The sequence below is a fragment of the Mchenga conophoros genome, linkage group LG11 (assembly GCF_057382185.1).
Source record: "Mchenga conophoros isolate Kocher_MC1m ecotype Shallow Benthic linkage group LG11, M_conophoros_male_GT1.1, whole genome shotgun sequence".
NCBI lineage: Eukaryota > Metazoa > Chordata > Actinopteri > Cichliformes > Cichlidae > Mchenga > Mchenga conophoros.
The window spans coordinates 14,331,321-14,351,715 of NC_140536.1; the positions used below are offsets into that span (position 1 = coordinate 14,331,321).

Here is a 20,395-nt window from a genome sequence, read left to right on the forward strand (position 1 = left end):
TATACTCCTCACTTAAGCGCACTGATAATGCAAATGGCAATGACACTGAAAGACATAAACCTATTTGCATAATAAGGTGCATATATTTGAAACGTACACATCCACACATAGAAATAAAGCCATTTTTAATGTGTTTCTCAAAATATCACCCATTTAATGCAAAAATCTTGCTACTTTTTATGCTTCACTGTCTATGGCCACATTCTCAGCTGGATTAAAAAAAAACTATATATCTCCATCTATGATGATTTCATCCCCCAGTCTAGAGTTGCACCTGTGAATGCAAAGAGCCGATGCTAAAAGTTCTCTGACACCTGGTGATGGATGGCTAATAAGTCCTCTCCATCACCACAAGGATACCTCTAATTGTACCCCAACAGTTAATCACTGGAGTCCTCTCCCTGAAGTTTGTGCCCATTCTACTCTATGATTAACATCAAAGTTGGAAAATCCAGGAAGAGGACTTAGCTGTTGTACGCCCATCAGCGATACATCACTCCGTGATTTATGACGCCTGAGTGGAGGCATAGATTAGCATTTCTGCGCTTGACACTCAAAAGTAAGTATTGCAGGGAAGATTAACTTGTGCAGCGAACAGCTCAAGAGTACACCAGGAAGGGGAAGAGCCCACAAGGCTAATAGGGGCTCATTGTTGCTAAGGAACTGTTCCCAGGCTGCTGTCTCAGTTACAGTGAAGCAGGCCTCTTGAGGTAGACGAAAGGACAAATGAAATGAAATAGGCAGGTTGTGAGAGGTTCAAACCTCCTTTGAGTTTGTTTTTTGTGTTTCTACTTGTAACCCATATATAAGACTTTTTGGGGGGGGATCCAAAGATAGTTAAGCTCATAAGTAGCTGTTTAAGCCAGGCTACTTCTTGCCCTACTAATCTTCTCAACCTTGTCTTGAAGATTAAAAAATTACAAAATTCAGTCTGACAGTAATTGTAATATTTTATTAGTGCTATTCAATATTAACGTGCCGTGTTCTGGGGTATTGTACGGTGAAGCTGTTGGTTGAATTGATGGTCCCACAGCTGTTTAAACTGGGAGAGAAAAGAAGACAGAGGGCAATGGGTGTATATGTGCAAGTGTATAACCCTCATGTGTGTATATTAAAAGTGTGTGACATTGCTAACCTCTGAGCGCTAATCCTTGACAGCTACCGCAACCGCTCAGCCTCTCGGTCCTCGATCCGGCTACGCTTAATGGGGGTGGCGTGGAAAGGAGCAAAACCCCAGAGCTTAGGCCTCCTCATCACACTCGCTCACACACCGCTGTGCCTGAATACAATCACACGGGGGCATTCAATTACAGAAGTGTCTCTCTCATGCATACGTAGACACAGATGATTGCACACTCACGTTTTCTCCCAGCGCTGCCACTGCCTGAATGCTGTCAGCTCCCACTGACCTGTATGCATTAGTCAGTGAGCCACAAGGTTCTCCTGCCTCTGTCTCTCAACTGCCTTCGCTTTTCCGATAGCACTTATTTCTCTCATGGGATAAATGAATAAAAGAAAGGCAAGAGAGAGAGGACTTTGATTACTAAGTGGGTGCTCAACATTAATTTTCCATTCCTCGGTGTGGATGGGGTATAAAGAAGGAGTACAGACGTTTTATGCCGTGTTCTTCCTGTCCTTTGGTCTCTTTCTAAGACTATCTAGGGCAAGCAATAGAAAAGCACACTGGTAATCATACGTTTTTTTATCATCACTCTCCCTGACAGCCTACGCAGTGGGACATCTCAGAAAAGGACTGGAAAAATATCTGTTTTCTTTTCTTTCATGTGAAACTAAAAACAATGCCTATTTTTGCACAAGTTTTTTTTGTTTTGTTTTTGGTTTTTTGTTGTTCATTTTTCACGATTGGGTTTAAGTTGAAGGTGCTTGCAGTTCACTCAAGGTGAGCTGTTTTAAAGTTCTCACACCTGACATCTGTCACCTTGTCATAGATTTTGGATGATTGTGCCACAGGAAACTGAGTTAGTATTCTAAGAAAGGGAGGGGGACGAGGGGAAAAAAGTGAGAGGAAAGCCAAGAGGAGAAAAATTGAGACAAAGAGGTTTTGCATGTGCCAAGCCTGGGCATAAATTTGCACTTAGTGTATGAGCATCAGTTTTAGCCACAGCGTTTGTGTGTGATGACGCATCCTAAGCCTTGCCCGGCAAGGATTCAGTTTGAATCCCGGGTTTGGCATGTTCAGCTAAGAGGCACTAATGCTGCTTAGAACTACTTACGAAAATGGGGACACTCTCTGCTTTTTTTAAAGCAAGTAATTTCAGATGCAGTGCTTACAGGATTAGAAGACCTACTCTTCTAATCTGTGTAAATTGCCTACTTGCACACGTGCACTCATACATTTTCTATAACCCCCCCCCCCCCTTTCGTGTCTTTTACACAGATATACCGTAAGATCACTGAAATACACACGCAAACCTGCTTTTTACTTTACAGCCTCCAGCTACGCATTTTAGTGAGATAATTCAGAATGAAGTGCCCCTTTTTTCCCAGAGCAACAACTTGGAAATCCCAAACTGAAGGCACTCTTTACTGATTCATTAACTTCAAAGGGAAACAATTTTAAGTGAACCTGTTTCTCCTTGAGAAACAAAATTACGTTAACAAACAAAACATTAAAAAACAGATTGGAGCACGAGAAGGTTTTTTGCTCTTATTTTTATTCTCTATTCACCGTGGCCTAAATACTGTTCTGATTATAGCACACTTCATATATACTGTATATGCTGCTGCAAAATGTCCATATGGAAATCATTTTGGATCTGCTGCCAACTGAGAACAAAAAGACAGTTCCACCTTTGAGAGGATGTGTGAATATCCCACAGTGGCTTGCTCCACATTTACTGTAATTTGTTGTGCAGAGAATGAAAAGCTGCGCTAACGAGGCAAGGAAGTTGTCCGTCATGTGCCTGCCTTCTATCCCCGCGTCACTCTCATGTCATAACTTGGATAATTGTCACAACTTTTTGATTTTTGAATTGTGAAAATAAGATGAAGAGAATTAAAGGCTTCTCTGTCAGGGAGCCATATGTAACAAGCACGCATGTATTTTAAATATAAACGAATCAATTGAACTTGCCACAGTTGAAAGATTCGGATAAGGCTCGACTTCAGTTTGCAGATGGGGAGAAAAAGACTTGGGGGTAATGATGGGTGCTGAGGGAGGATAGCAGTGGTATAAAGCAACAGCACTAATTTATTCACATCTCTAAAACCCATATCCCATCTGCGTCCCCACGGGTTCATCTCCAAGTGTGTCAGAACAAACTCTGAGCTTTATTATGCATTCATTTATTACATTTGTTGAGCTGAAAGTTTACGGCTTACACAGACGCAAGATGCCCCCCTCATTTTGCACAGAAATTATTCTGTATTCTCCAAACAGAAATCGCTCACAGTCAAAACACAGACTATTTCTCTGAGCTAAAGACCTCATTTTCAGCTGTAATCCACACTATGCAGAATGGTGAATTAGTGCCACCTCTGCTGCTTTTAATTTGATGCTTTTGGTGTAATGGGGTTTTGGTCACTGCATTGACCAGTTTTAACCTGACTTGGTTTTTAGTTTTTTTTTTGTTTGTTTTTTTAAATAAAGGTCTCTAGGAAACATTTTAACCATCAGTATATGAATAGGATGATAAAAGCTTATATTTCTTGGATGAAAAGTGAGTGTATTACTGTGTTTACTGTGTGTTTACATCCATCTTACGCCATCTTAACCTCAGTGCAATTAATATTTAGCAACATTTCAATTTGAAATTTAAGATTCAGTACATGTGTAGCCATATTCTTGTAAATACAGATTAATCACAGTAGTTGTTTGTGTGTTCTCCTTGAGTTACATTCAGCAGCCATTTTGGTTGCTGAATGTAGCTCACCTTTGCTGTAAGGCAGAAGAAAAACAATCTTTCCTCAAGGTTTCGTTTGACCTCTCCTGCTAGCATCCAAGGCTACTAAACCCAATATTTTCAAGTCACAACATTTTCTTGTTGTAAGTTATATTTTAGCTGAGAGTCTTCGTTTGCAAAATACCTTCTTCCAGCAAATATTCAGACTATGTCAGAGAGTGAACCATAGATGATTCCAGTAAACTATCAAAGACTATATTCTATCTATAACTCTAAATACTTCAAATTTGCTTTAGACCCTCAACTATTACAGAGGGTGGCGGTACACACTAATCATCGATTCTCCCCCTTAAAATCAGAGAGTGTCAGAATGGGAAGGTGAACTATTTCCTATTTTTTAGTTCTGACGATTTTGCTGAGATTTGAAATTTGAGTCTTGCCCTCTTTTAAGCATTGCACTCAAACTTAATTCGTTCTGATTTGTGCTTTGAATATACTCTGATGCGTCTGTGACCTGCGTATCCACTCTATCCCTACAGTGGTCACCTGTCCTACACCCCCATCCATCCCCAACGGCCTCCTTGAGGGCTCAGTCCTGGAGTGGGGAACCAGCGTGAGTTACACCTGTTTACCCGGCTATGAGCTGTCTTTTCCTGCTGTGCTAACCTGCACAGGGAACGGGACATGGAGCGGAGACTTGCCTCAGTGCTTGCGTGAGTCATCGTTTCCTACGTTCATTCATGCCCACAGTGCCTTCAGGATGATTGTAATGTACAGGAAGTCTCTCTATGTTTAGACTGAAATAAACCAGATGACATTTCTGAGACTGTCAGAAACTCGGTGATTCCAACAGTGAGCTTAATTGGACTGTTTTTGCCCGTTTTTAACCATTATCAGGCTTATGATTTTTGACTCTTAAAATAAGTCTTGCATCCTTTTGTTACATGTATTTGAGTTTCCAGACAGCTCTATACCTGCATATAATTTTGTTTCTCACATGCATTACATTAGTTTTAAGTTGTGCCCTCCAAGGCAAAATCCCGTATACACCACTTTTGCTGCTTTAAAAGGTTACTTCAAGTTAATGAAAGTCAAGGAATTTTGCTTAAGGATCATACAAATGAAATGAGACAGTCTGGCAGAGATGCAGAACAGAGATTATATCTGATCTCCTAAGTTACAACATCAGGGTCTTTTTTGTAAGCATTCAATCATACTTAACCCTTAAACCACTTAAAGTAAATTTAAAAAAAAACGTATTTCTTAAATGAAGGCTGGAAAAATGCAAAGAGGAGTTGGACGTTAGATCCTGCCCGTTTCTGAAGACGTAAATAAATATTTCATCATTAGCACGTGAAAACGAAGCTCTTATTTGGATTTTGATTAAATGAAAAGTGAATTGACCTCTAGCCTAAGTAACAAAGCTACAATATTAACGATGAAGATGATGATGATCCGAGCACAGCCACAAGTGACGTGTCGGGTGCGTCTTACTACATTAAGACCTTTCTCTGAATCATCTTTGCAAGCATAATAATAACCTCTGGGATGCATGACTGCTCAAGAGTGTCTCGCTGTCATCTGAATCATTCCTGCATTGTATCAGTCAGACAGAAATGAAATATCAAGAAGGCTAGAGTACTTGCATGCATTTGCTTCTCTCTGAATATCAGTCAGGACTAAGTAGAATAAAACAAAAGCCACTAAAAATAATCCTGCTCAAACCCTTCAAGTGCCGCTGTTTTGTTTGAAGTATCGCCACTTTAACTGCTGAATATAGGCAGTCCTTTTCGTGCTGAGTGAAGTGCTGAATTTTGCATCCTACAAATTAAATATTGCAGCCCTCGTGTGCAAGAAATCTCTGCCGTCAGATACTCGACTTTCTATTAGGTATAGCGTTTTATTGTGTATACAGTTACTTTGGCAAGGTTTTGAATTAGAGGAAAATTGGGATGTTTGTAGTATTTCATTATCACATGTTGGATCACAACAGACTGAACCTATAAACCCCCCTGAGCCCATTTGAAAATAGTGCATTTGCTGCTGTGCTCTCTTGTAATTGATGCTGATGACAGAGTTCATTGCTTGTGGCCATCTTCAGTCAGGCGAACGCGGGCCCATTTGGGTACTTAGCTTCTGAAATGCAGCTGACAGACTGCTCGTGTTTGTGGCCACGCTACTAGAAGCATAGTACCGCTTGTAGCCATTTGCTGTACTCAGTGGCCACATAGCAGTCATTTACTGTAAGTCAGTATGCGCGCTGCTTTCTGATTTATACCCTGCTTAACTGAAAACGACCATATTTGTGCGCCATGCCCTGATAGTGCTCTAGCAAAGCTGAGTAACCAAATGCATGTTGTATTGAGGTACGCTTGTATCTTTGTTTGCCTGCTAAGAGTAAAACATGTCGCCTGTTCGTAAAATGGATAAGGTTCCACCTGATTAATGTCTGGAAGTTGTCTACTCCAATTATGGTGAGCGGAGTCATCCCTCAGCACACTATAATCATTTTTCCACATCAGCTACCCCAAAACAACCTCCCGCAGCAACGTGAGTGAGTAACCTTTATGTTCCATGATACTGTTAAGTGTATCTGGGCAGAGAATTGTTTTTGAATTGGTAATTATATTTAATAGCCCTATCACTCACAACGCAGAATTCATGCTTTAGTGATTGTGCTAAATTGACACAAATTGAGAGGAATGCACTATAAATATCACCGAGTGTGACCAATAACCAACTTCTGTGGAGAACTTGGCTCTCCTGCTACATTACTCGCGGTAGGAACATGTATATGATAAATCACTGAGGTTTACCAAGGAAAATAAACGAGTCATTAAAACGGGAAGACAAAGGGGAAAAAATGCTGATCATGTTTGGTGTAGAAAAGGCTATTATCTGTGCTTTAAAGTGACAACAATGCACTATCTACAGCAGTCTGCGCTGGTGGTTATTATCAGTTGAGAAGTCATTAGAGGTAAATTCTTCTGTGGTCAAAGTTTGTTTATGGTACTGGCCATTATTACTGGGACGCTCTCCATTTTCACAGGCAAGCTGTGAATGCCCATATGCCTGCAGTATTTTTGTATCTGTGCATTAGCTGCAACTATAAAGATAATCTTAAATATTTTCTTAAGTTACCATCTTTACTGAGGAGATTTCCCAACAGAATCATAAAGTCAGCGGGACGAATCATCAAATTCCTTTTAGCTACATCATACAGATTTGCTGCAAATCAGACCTGATAAGTTTGTTATATTTTGTATGGTATGAAATCATTTTAAATATACTGCCTAGCAGTTTAGTATACATACAGCATGGCTGCACTGCTGTCTGTTTAAAAAAAAATATAACTGCAATTTATCAACTTCAACTCAGCACTTTCTCTTGAAATACAGTTCAGCAAAACTCCAGGAGGTGCAATGAATCAGCAAAGCAAGTCTTTTCTTAATAGTTGAACTTTCTTTAGCCAGACAGGATTAAGATGCATGGCCCTGCTTTCTATAACAACACATATGAATCTCCTAAATTCAATGCTTGAGAATGCTAGTTCATGCGTCTGCAGGGATGCAACTTTGAATGTGGCCTCTGCATAATGATTACCTTAAAGCATTGATAATTCATCAAGGAAAGAGTGTGGCTGTGGAAAGAGCGGGAAAAACTTTGACTAGTCTCTCTCAGTCTTCCATCAACACACATATACATACACAGGAACACACAGGCGCATTAAATATGCTGAGCTTGGTTTGGCCTGGGGCCATTTCTTTTATATATCCATAAAACAGTACATTATTTCCCCGCAGCCTAAAGCTCATGACTGATGTGCATGTCACCTGGTTGGCCTGTATTGTCAACCCTCCAAAGTGCCATCTGCATACAGTCTTACGATGCCTTTTTTGAAATGACAAGAATCATTTTTCAGATCTGGAACCGAATTTGCATCTTTGCTTGCTGTCATATCAAAAATGGGTAAACCGCTGCAAACAAGGGGGCAGAAGCTTGCAATGCATCATTTTCACTGGGGGTCTAAAGGATAGGGAAACACATTTTCCAGGAGAAGATCCATCCCTAAATCCAAGGATTTTTTTCCTCAGCTAACAGTATTTCCAGTAATGGCTTTAGTCAGACATCCCTGGATGGGCTGGATTCTAATCACTTCTTTTACTCGATATCTATTGTGTCAGATATTGGAAGTGAGAAAACCCTGTTGGCTTTTTTTTTTTTTTTTTAGGGAAAAGAGCAAACAAGAACTTATCTGTCTCCAGGCCTCCATGTAGCAGCACATGTCAGGTCTGGAGAAGCAGTGCCTGCCTTATTACAGACTTGATCCCACAGTGCTCTGGCTGCGTGACTGAAGACGGTGACTCTCACCTCTGCACTCTCACGCACTGAGCATTTCTGGATCCTCCACATCCAACAAGTATCTTTCACTGATCCACTTGGTTATAGTGGCTTGCTAGGTGCAAACATTAAATAAAGAAAAGACAGAAAAATAAACTAGCAGACTGTCTCTGGACATCACAACCATTCAGCCTAAATCACTCCAGTCAGTTTGATTAGATGTCTATAAGCAATAAATTGAGGGAGCCACAGTGGCAATCCATTGGGAATCATCTGCTGAGGTTGTGGCTTCAGTCTCATTTAAAAAAAAAAATGATATCATACAAGGGGCCTGGAGAGCAACAGCAGCAGATGGCTGTAGTTGTGTTAACCTCAAGGCCCTGTCAGAGAAATTAATATTCACTTGCTAATTATTTTGATCTCAAATTGAGAGCCGTCGCCCCCCTCTCACTCCCTCTTTGCTGTCAAAATGAATATGCACATACCCACCATTAGCCCTCACCAGCAAGGTTGAGTGTTGGAAACAAAAAATAATAAAAAAAAGAGACAGAGTAATTCATCCAGAGACAAGGACGTCAATGCATCTGCCCACACGCAATAAAAAATGGGCAAAAGACTTTGTGCAACAAGCATAATGTCAATGCAATTTGATTAATTCAGTCCTTGAAGAATTTGCGGATCATATAGAGAGACATTCATTTTTACAGGCGGGAACGTGAATAAAGAGGATGTAATAAAAAGCCTATCAAAAACAGCAAAGCAGCAATCAAAACCAGTGTTGGCTCCTGTGGTCTGATCATGTGTGGGTACAGAAGAAGCCCCCATAGCTTATTAGTTGTGAATATAATACTGAAGACTCAGCTGAACAATGCTTTCAGTTGACTCTCTGCATGCAGTCTTCCTTTTGTGTTATGCAGCAGAAAAGAGACAGATGTTTGAATTTTAAAAAGGAGCTAGATCATTTTCTGCATTTGTAATCACACGAACAGAATATATCCTTCACACTGCACCTGGATACGTCCTGTATGGTTACAGAAACATCTGTGCTGCTGTTGTTGATCAGGAGCGGTATCAGCAATATTACACGTTTCCTCCTCTGCAGCCAAGTTCTGCGGTGATCCTGGGACGCCTCCCAAAGGAAGGCGAGAAGGACGCAGTTTCATCTTCAAGTCAGAGGTCACGTTTAGCTGCAGTGCCCCCTACGTGCTGGTCGGGTCAACAAATCGCATGTGCCAGGAAGACGGGACCTGGAGCGGATCTCAGCCCCGATGTATAGGTGAGGAAACAAAACTCGCTGATTCACCTAAACACAGAAAATCTCAGTGTTTGAAAACAGTTTTGGAGTTTTCCACTGTAATTACATTTTTCATTCCTAATTATATTACAGCAAACAAATGCACAAAAACATAAAGAACAAAAGGGCTGAAGGTGAATGAGAATCAGGTTGCCATCTGGTGTAAAACTAAATCAAAGTATAAAAATCATTTATGTGCCTCTTTATTTTCATCTGATGTTAGCTGCTAAGGAAATATTTGAAAATGCATAAAATAAAGTGCTTTTTTGTAATTTAAAGAAAATTGAAAACCAAGAAATGCATTTTATTTCCAGTCATGTTACTGCGCCACATCAGTAATGAAACTCCAGAGAGAAATCTTTTTTTTTCACTGTCACATTCTAATTTTTCCAGAGCCCACGAGAACCACGTGTGAAAACCCGGGGACACCTGAGCATGGCTTCATGAATTACTCAACAGGCTTTAAGGTGAACCGAGCAAAGATTGCAATGAATGCATTTCATAAAAATGGCTGTAGGCACTTTAATTCTGGGGTGATTGTGTGTGTGTGTGTGTGTGTGTGTGTGTGTGTGTGTGTGTGTGTTTTGTTTAAGAATTTATGGTATAAAGGTGTTTGAAATATTAGAATTTCCACATTTTCCACTATATCTAACAGGTATACAGCTGTGAACACAAAGCACCCAATCAAAGTAGCACTCACTGTAACTCTGATGTGTTAATCACCCTTCGTTTTCTTCTAAATGTGCAATATCCAGTGGATTTTTGTAGGTACAGTTATCATGTATTCCTTTGGATGATGTTATGTGGGTGCAAGGATGTAGCAGAGAAGTGCGTGCATATAATTCCCCTTAAACCAACTGGATTTTTCAACCCCCTGGAATGTCCGTGGGGAGATGTGAGGGAGGAAAAAAATGCATCTTAAAAAAATAAATAAGTAACTGGTGGTATGACCATTGATCTGTGCTCAGTGAGATGAGATGCTTTCAGTCTGTGTGTTTCGCTTTATTTTTGCCCTCCCTATTGCTTTTAGAGTGTCACTTACAAGTGCAATTTCTCCACGACATTCAGCTGAATGTGTGATATGTAATTTATCCCATATGAAAGCATTGGGAGCTTATTTAGATAAGTGCTTGTAATGGCTGTAGTCTTGCATTTTTCTGCATTACTGAACATTTTTACCAATATCCTGAGACTACCGAATGAGAAAATTCACTGTTGATGATGTCTTTAAAGAGTCGACTGGGATGGTAGCAGGAAATAAAAGTCATTTATTAGCAGAACAGAAAGCAGTTGAATATTTTAACCAGAAAGTCATCTTCCTCACTCTTTAATGTCTGTGCATCAGTTGCAAACACAAACATGGGCCATCGCCTCTGGGAATAGCCTCCATCTGCCTCTACACGCTACAGATAATCATTAAAAAAGTGAAAAAAAACTTTGGTGTGCACTGTGTTTTTTCCAGGCTCTTTAGTTTGATGCTAGGAGCCTATTGGCATTTGCATCATTGTATTGCCTTTTTTCACTTTGTGTGCGGTCTGTTGGTGGCCAGGTGGGCAGCAGAGTCGACTTCCAGTGCCAGCAGGGACACATACTGCAGGGCTCCACCACAAGGCTCTGTTTGCCAGATCTCACCTGGACTGGCACCCAGCCAGCCTGCATCTGTAAGTGCTTGTTCCTTATGCTCTAACTATATCTTAACATCACTCGTTGTTTTTCACTACTCCTTCTGGCATCTTGTCGCTGCTTATCCGCATTGCCGACTGCTCCAGACGCTCTGTTTTTGCTTTTCCTCAACACCCGTAGCACCCATCCTCGCACTGTCGATACCTCCCCTCAGCAACTTTTCACATTCGCTCAATCCTGCCATAACCTCTGGCCTCCCAGTAGATTGCAGCTTGCCCCTCAATCAACCTGCCATCATCCTGAGACTGTACTGAACACTGTGATCACTGTCCTTCTGTTTAAACTCCCCGAAAAGTCGACCGACACCAAACTATGGCCGTGTAGTTTAGCCCATTCACTTTGCCAAGATAAGTGGTTTTCTAAAATGTGATGTAGTCCAGTATCCTAGTAAAACCCTTTCAGCTACAGTGGGTTTTTTTACTGGAACATTTCTTATAATAAACTCCATTTTATTAAGCACCCACAATGTAAACACTTCAGCTGTGTGATGATAATGTGCTTCAGATGATATTTCGTAATCTTGATTTCATAACTACAAAAATATACGGCATCCGTTCAAATCCCAGAGACATTTACGCTGAGGAAGCAAGCTGAGGCATTGTAATACCTGCCCCGCGTCCTCTGCCTTCCTTGCAGCCCTGTGTGTCTGTGCATCTGCTGTAGTGGGAGAAGAAGGAGTTTAAGACGAATAGTGAAACCTTGAATATGTGCCTGCTGTGTTTTTGTTCATACACTCAGCTAAAAACAAATCAGGTAAACCTGACAGAAGCTGTTTCAATAGAAACTTGATGCCACTGTACTAAATTAAAATTTCATGTTAAAGGTTCATTATATTCAGAGCATGATGATTTAATTGAAATTTGATGTTTTATATGTTTTATTAAAAATAAAATCTCACACTTTAGAGGTCTTTCTAGGTTCAGGTCAACTCATTATCAGTCCAGTACTTGTACCTGACCAGTTTTAGAGGATTTTATAATGCTACTTTACACTGACTGGTGAATAATTCAAGCATGGAAAAAGGCACCTAATTCCTAAAGGCACACCGGACTGAAAATCAGGTCTCATGGAGTGATCGATTCATATTATAAAGTTTTGATTCGAATTGATTCAAATTGTCATCAATATGCACGGGACAGGTCAGGAGAGAGGTGCAAAAGTGCACATAAAACACAGTGGAGGTTCTGTCGTGGTTTGGAGATGAATTTCAGCCAGTTGTGTTCAGAATCTTGTCAAAATTGCTGGAAATATGAACGTGGAAAAGTACGGTCAGATTTTCATCGTGTAATATCGTCTGGAAAGAGTCCGATTGATAACAGCTTCATTTTTTAGCAAGACCCCAAACATACTGTCAATGCAGCAAAAGCTTCCCTAGATAGAAAAACACACACTGGAAAACTACCAGTCATGAATTGGCCTCCCCAGAGCCCGGACCTCAACAATATTGAAGCAGTGTGGGATCATTTTGACAGAACAAAAGGCAGCCAACATCAAAAGGAGAGCTTTGAATGTCCTTCAGGAAGAAATATTCCTGAAGACTGCTTGAAGAAATGACACCAATGCTGCGTAAGAGTTCAGGCTGTGTTGAAGAATAAATGTGGTACCAAATATTGACTTTCAGGCTCGTTAGAACTGTACAAACTCTGGTGTTGCTTTATATACTGTATTTTCATGTATGTTTGCACATGTTTGCATATGCATATTCAATAAATACCTGCACGTATTTCCCATTATGAACCTGTCAAAATATAAAGAAGAGACATTTACGCAGTACTGTATATAAAGTCAGTTGTTGTGCAGAGATTCTTTTTCAAATTAAGATTGTTCTCAAAACTTCAGCTGAAAGCAGAAAAGACTACAAAAAACATACCTGTCTACACTTGACAGCTCCTCAGCCCTTCCTGCTCCACCTCTATCTTCAAACTGCTGACCCTGTCATCCTGCTCGCTATAGAATAATTCAGGATGTTGCACCTCCCCTGACTCCTTAATGGCATTTATTGCGAGCATTGTGATGGATACCCAAAAATAGAGCAGCAGTCAGAGCAGATTTAAATCAATATTATTATAAATTATAAAACTCATATGTAAAAATGTGATTTTTAACTAAAAGACTGACATCGTATTGCCGGAGGTGTGGGAGCAGCTGTGTTTGGTGAGGATTAATATCTTTATGCAGTTAAATGATTGCTACAGAGTGAAACACATATAGTCTGTATTGCACCGCTTTGTGAGTCTTCAAAAAAGTCGAGATGACTCTGCTGCTAACAACCAGAAGAGTCTGTTCAGTGACAGGTTGCTTCTCCCCAAGACAAGAACTAACAGACTTAAAAACTCCTTTGTCCCACACGCCATCAGACTGTTTAACTCCTCCCTGGAGGGGAGAGGGAGGGGAAACAGGAGGACAAAGGAGGGGGGAACAACTAAGCTGTAGTGCCTCTGCACCTCACTGTGCAATACCTTTTGTGCAATACTTTTGTAAATAGTCAACGGTGCAATAGACTCAATACTTGAAATGTGCAATTCACTTGTATTTTTATTTTTATTCCTATTTATTCTATTTATCCCCTTCGTATATTTTATTTATATTGTCTCTGTATTTATATATATATATATATGTGTGTGTGTGTGTTATATATATATATATATATATATATATATATATTTATATAATATTCTGTAACTCTGTAACTTCTGTCGGTGCTGTGCTTTTTTGGAAATCGAATTTCCCAGAGGAACCCACCCGAGGGATTAATAAAGTTCTATCTAATCTAATCTAATCTAATCTAATCTAAAGGAAAATATTATAACACGAAAATAAAATAGAAAACAAATCACTAGACGAGAAGATTAATTTGAAGTCCCTTTCACTTTGTTAAACACTAGTTCTCTTCATTATTTTCTGAGGAAGCCTAATGCGTAACAATATATTCTTAATTTATATCCGTGCTTAATTTAAAGCTCTTCGTCATCTTTTATCTGCCACGAGACGGACAGCAGAAGCCGAGGACACGATTCAGTCAATTGTTAGGCAAATTTATGCTACATAACTCATTAAAATTCGTGTTTACCTGCTTTGTTTTTAAATATGGTAATTAAGGTTTCAGCCTTAATTGATTAATAATGGATTAATGACTTCCACCATACCTGACAAAACAAGAAATGTTAATGCCTCAACCTAGTCTTAAACTTTAGTAAATCTCTACATTTCTCTAAAGACAGTTTATATTTTTATACTGAAAGAGTGAAAAATAAAATATAAGCCATGTTTATGCCTACTGGATATTGATTTGATTTGCTTCCTGAATATTCCCGCCGTGCACATTACTGCACTGATTAGTCCTCAAGAAGCTGCGAGCAACCTTTTTGAATATTGTGTACCAACAGAACATCCCACCAGCCACAATTACTTGAATGGGCATAAAATAATATATTAAAAAAAACAATGTTTTAAGGTTTTTGCTTTATTTTCTTGACTTGGGCTGTTCAGCAGGTGCAGTTTCATTGCAGGGTGTGCCTACTGTGGTTGCAACTTTTCAGGAGCTGCTCTCTGGCCTTGTTCCATCACCTGTAGTGGCTTGAAAAATGTATTGATTTTACCCCTGACCTCCTCTTGTCATTGTTAGCTGGAATTGAAAACACAGTCTTAGAATACAGAATTTATGTTTGGCAGTCACCGCTATCTTTTACCCTACAGTTTAAGGAAAGACCCTCAAAATAAATGACTGAGAAACATTCTTAGCCTAATGCTACATTAACATTGGTCATTTAAATACTCTAATCGTCAGTAGGTTAGCTTGCCATAAAACTTTGTGGCACATTAGCTTATTAACTGGCAGGCAGCATCACATCCATCAGATATCATGCATTCATGCCACACTGTTTTCCTAATATTTTTTATTGAAAGACTTCTCTAAATCTGAAGGTCATGCATATAAATTTTTTTGTGCAAGTAGAATCTCTTTTTACTATGGCACAGTTCACACTGGCGCAGGCTTCTTGTGAATAGAAAACTCGAGATGTGTTTTTTATAAGTCACAGTAGCTCTAACCCACACCTCCAATCAAGCTTCATTGATTGAACCTCAGGTTTGTTAACTAGATTCCAATTAGCTTCTGCTGTTGTCATTAGCCCAGAGGTAAATGATGTATTCAGGAGGGACCTGAACAATAACTTGTGTGCTGTGCTGTTAGTTAAACTTGCTTGTGTTGGTTCATAATTGTAACTCCTAGCATTAGGACTGAGCAGCCTGAATGTTTTTTGCAATAGCATGTGTCATTAAATAGTGCATGTGGTTGCTATGAATGGGAGATACAAAAAAAAGATTTTGGTTTAATAAAACTGCAAATCATTGTCCAGTAAATTAATGACAGCCAAGTAATTTTTTATGCGTTCATGCCTGGAGATGGTTACACAGGCCCAGTGGGGTGTCTGGCCCAAAAAAACATTGTGGATAAACAGTGGTTATTAGAGGTGGGAATCACCATACATCCCACGATACGATATTATCACAATACTTAATGCACGATACGATATTATTGCGATTTTTTTTTAAATATCTGCGATATTCAGATTCTGTACATAAAGGTAAACTTTATCAGTATTCATTTTATCTAATATCAAAGTCTCGCACTCAGTCTTTCTCTCATTTCAGTCAGTTTTATTGTTGACAAACTGAATGGTTTGTATTACAGTCTAGTCCAACTTAACTGAATGCAACCATCTGGTACAATTATAGCTATTCTGAACTATGCAATTTATGAAAACCATGCAGCCCCTTCAGCAACTGAAGAATTTGAAAGTAAATTAAAACAAAATATAATTTTACATTTAATAAAAAAGTTTTAAACTTAATTAAAATAAAACATGTCTTAAATTAAAATAAGTAAACTGTCATGTTTATTGCTGCCAAAAAAAAGTTAAACACATTTGGACAGTGAAGGAACGTCAGGGTTCTTGCTCAGAAAAAGGAGCTGATCAACGTGCTCTGAAGTCAGAGCACAAAAACTTTTTTTGTAACAAAATATCGATTTCTGCTGTCCCTGTATCGATACATTATTAGCAAACAAAATATCACGATACTACACAGTATCGATTTTTTCCCCCACCCCTAGTGGTTATGTATATGTATTTCAGTGTGAGTGCTTTTGTGTGGATCCAACACTCTGTTGTGACCTTCGGTCAAAACACAGTCATAAATCCTCTAAAATACCTTTCTCTATGATTAAATGGTCCTCTGTTACTGTGAAGCCACTTAATGGATTTAAAAGTGAAGCCAACCAATCTTATACAGCTGGCAAAAGCAAAAACTTGGAGGGATTATCAACACATTTAATGCAAGTGATGCAATGGACGCAAGTCAGAATTTAATATTCCTGGCTCTTACTCTTGTTATCTCTATCAGATTATATTGTTATATAACAATATTATTATTCATTCTCTAATATATAAAAAACTTGAATAAATCGAAAAACTGAAAGACCTGTATGTATGTCTACAGATTAATGAGATTGCTTGTAATAAATAAAGTTGTGTGTTACAAGAAAAGAAAACATTGTAACAGATTAAAAGTTAACTTTATGCTATCGACCGTGGCCTGCTGTTACTAAAGCTGGCTGACCTTCTTGTCCCTTACAGAAATCCATCAGCATGGTTGTCTCTCTGTGTCTGCCTCTATCTACCTCTGCCTCTCAGTCTGTATCCCTAGCCCCATAGCTAAGAGATAGCAGCGTTGAATGAAGAACATTGCATGTTGTTGTGTGACACAAAAACTGTTCTTTGAGGCTCCTTGTAATCTCAGAAGTAAAGCCCACTGTGCCGTTTGAAGTGTAAATAAACTGTCAGCTGAATCTGATGAGGAACATGATATGTGTTTGGTACAATTCACAGGCCTTGTAAGTGCCTTTAGTATTCATGGTCTACAAACTGTGCACCACACTGGACATATGCTGACAGTCATTTTAAAGGAGTTACTTAGACTTGTCCTCAGGCAGTAGGGAGGGAATATAGCTTTATGTTTCTAGCTTTAATATCTACAACCCGTTGAAAGAGGTAGTTTTGGTTTTTCTTTCTCTTTTTTTTTGCACTGTGTAAATAAAAACCACCTCATTAAAAAAGTTCTGTGTGGCACACGCGGTTGATTTAAACAGTTTTTTCTAATGCATGCTAAATTGTTACATCCAGTTATAAGTATATGATGCATTAGATGAGCTTTCTGCTAAATTTCAACACAACCTTTACCTTCACGGGCCTCTTTAACTTCCTAGAAAATGGACACTGTGCTTGCAGACATGCACACTCACCCACATATATAATACTACTTGAACATTTCTCAAACACCAGCAGCAGTAATATCCAGAAAGAGGAATTTCCAGCAGTCTGCTCGTCTTTCATAAAGCCCAAACTGGGTTTCATCCTGGCATCCCTTCCACACCCTATTGCCACTAATGTCATTAAGACGCCATGAAGAACTGATTTGGTACTGTGACTCACTTGCAGCTGTCTCCCATTTGACAGCTGGCAACATATTTTTTCACTCACAAACTGCAAAATTATTTCGCTGTTTTCACATTATGGTCGATGCCTCAGAGGCTGAATGCTCAGTTTTTTTTTGGTTTGTAGGGTGATTTGCATAAACTTTTGTTTTGTAGGGAGAGACTGTTGAAGTGAAAATTTAAGCTAAGTGTAATCAGTGTATTCAGATATTTAATTCAGACTAAATAAGACACTGGTGTTTTGGCAACACGACAATAACAGTGTTTGCCCCCAGTTTGTTATTCGTCTAAATGCTATCCTAAATTTCTCCCTGCTTTGTTTTACTTTTTGGAAACAGAAGACAGGAGACAAAACACATTTCAACACTTTTGTGGATGGGAGATTTCACTTTCTGAATTTTATTCTTTCCAAATAAAACATGACAAACTATTTAGTGGTTGGTCATTCGTTGTCATGGAGCTCTCACACTTTTTTCCTCAGTGTAGTCAGCCCAGGCTGCACCGTACATGCACGCTCTCATGCTGTACGCTCTCACAAGGTTTAAAACAACGTTTGCTTCAGCAATTTTCTTTCCCACAAGGACACCAGTGAGCTTAGACCAGCTCGGTCCTGCCCTTGAACATTTTCGATTATTTCAAGATATACACAAACACCTCCAAATGTTTTGGGGGGTTTTCAGCTGCTAGCTGAATTACAATGAGTTCACCTAGACCTTGTGTTGCACTGCTATAGCATTTAAACGCAGGCATTCCTTATTGCTTGCAATCTGTGACCGGTAGCTGACACAGTTAAGGTTTGGATATAATTTGGCTCCCGCTCACGTTGGAGGAAAATTCAGTGTAAAGTTAAGCAGTGCATATCCTAACCCACAAGATTGTATTCATATTAGAACAGAAACATAAACATATTAAAGTATCAGCATGCTTCCTAATAGCTGCCTGCACTCAATTAAATTGTAAGATATGCGTACTTCCCTTTTTACCCCCACCCACCCCCTGTATCTTCTTCTTCCTCCCCCTAGTGAGAGCTTAATTATCTTTTCTCTATCTGTACATCTTTCTGAGGTGTGTGTGTGTGTGTGTGTGTGTGTGTGTGTGTGTGTGTGTGTGTGTGTGTGTGTGGTGCACGACTCTATTTGTATGCATGTCTGGGATTGTGATGTGAATGTGTGTGTACTAACACATTGCTCCTCTGCTTGATATCCAGCTCACTCCTGCAAGCAGCCGCGGAGCCCAGCCAACGCTGACGTCATGGGTCTAGACCTGCCTTCGTACGGCTACACCCTGGTGTACACCTGTCAGCCAGGTTATTTCCTCTCCGGAGGTTCAGAGCACCGTGTCTGCCGCTCCGACGGCAGCTGGACTGGCAAGGTGCCCGTGTGCAGAGGTACGTGGCTGGCAAAGGTCTGCGGCGGGCAAATGATTGAAAAAGTGGTAAGAAGGGAAAGAGTTGGAGTTAAAGATAAATCATCCAAAACGATAACGAGGTGCGTTCTGTGAGCCTATCGTATAACTGCCAGCAAGTTTCTCAAAGTTTCATCAATGTTAGCGTTAGAGCATAGCCACCACAGGTTTTAGCAAAAGAGGGAAAAGTACAATGCAGGCAGTATGTTACAGCTGAGTGCTATTTGTTTTGGAAACATCCTCCAGCTGTTAGACCCTGCTGCGTATCACAATATCTTTGTGACAGATATATTTATGTTCTTTTCAGCCGGTTCCAAATCGCATGAGAAAACTGTCAAACATATACTGGGAACACCAAGCCCTAAAATAAACGGTGAGTATTGAACTGTACGAGCTTTCCATTTAATACATGCAGAAGTCGACAATCCTGTACTGCATCTGCCGTTTGATAGGCTCGGCATTAACTGCTGCACAGAAACATTTTGTTTCTTAAACAGCAGGAAAAAATCATCTCCGTACAACCAACGCTCGCCCTTTTCATTGTATGCACTCTGCATAGTGTGAGCAATGTTTATCTTCATCAGATCACATAAATAATAATTATGTATTGCCTCTTGCACAAAACCTAGTGTTGTAGCGTAGTATTGCAGGTTATAGGTTCCGCCGTAGAGGAGAATTATTAAAATGATGAAAATTATTGGTGTAGAGCGTGGTGCATATTTGTCCGTGGCTATATTACAAATACAGCAGGTTTCCTTTTTCCATTTCAATATATGCCTCTTTCAGAGTCATTTAGAGCAAATAATTACTGCAAAACAAGATTTAAATCCAATTTGTTCCAGGCAAAATTAACAGGTCATAATAGGGAGCGATATTCGCATAATATACGTACGACGCGTTTCATCTGTAATAGAAAATGGTGCAGCATGGTAATTACTTGTAAAACTGTACCACAATACATGCATGTAAATTTATGCTGTAATTATGATGAAAATATACTAAAGTCTCTGAATTTGCCTTGAGCATCGAAGAGCACTGTAATGCATTAAAGAAAAAATTTTAAATGTGTTCGTTTAGAATATGCTAATAGAAATTGTAATTAATTGGTGATGCATATGTGGTTCAAACATGAAGCTTTCCAACATGAAGCTTCCTCCCGGAATGAAATCTGTATTTTTACTGCCAGGTTCTTTCCAGACCTTTAGGACAGCCTTCATCCTTGCCAAATGGACTGGTACTTATTTAGTACTTTTCTATTCTTACTGAGCACTAAAGCTCTTTACTATTATGTTTTTCTGTCAGCTTCAACTGTACTTG

At 39.5% G+C, this 20,395-nt stretch overlaps 1 protein-coding gene across 9 annotated transcripts in view; it reads left to right on the forward strand.

The window, feature by feature from the left end:
• LOC146563764 (CUB and sushi domain-containing protein 3-like) overlaps positions 1–20,395 on the forward strand; it is a 249,356-nt gene that overhangs the window by 222,960 nt on the left and 6,001 nt on the right. For all 9 annotated transcript variants that reach the window (XR_014894357.1, XM_085291050.1, XM_085291053.1 and 6 more), the window contains 6 exons: positions 4,403–4,576; positions 9,307–9,480; positions 9,892–9,965; positions 11,048–11,159; positions 18,882–19,061; positions 19,386–19,451. Coding sequence is in view for 8 of the 9 variants with exons in the window: in XM_085291050.1 (XP_085147176.1) it covers positions 4,403–4,576; positions 9,307–9,480; positions 9,892–9,965; positions 11,048–11,159; positions 18,882–19,061; positions 19,386–19,451 (780 nt within the window). In the remaining variant the exon portion in view is untranslated. The remainder of the gene's footprint in view (positions 1–4,402; positions 4,577–9,306; positions 9,481–9,891; positions 9,966–11,047; positions 11,160–18,881; positions 19,062–19,385; positions 19,452–20,395) is intronic.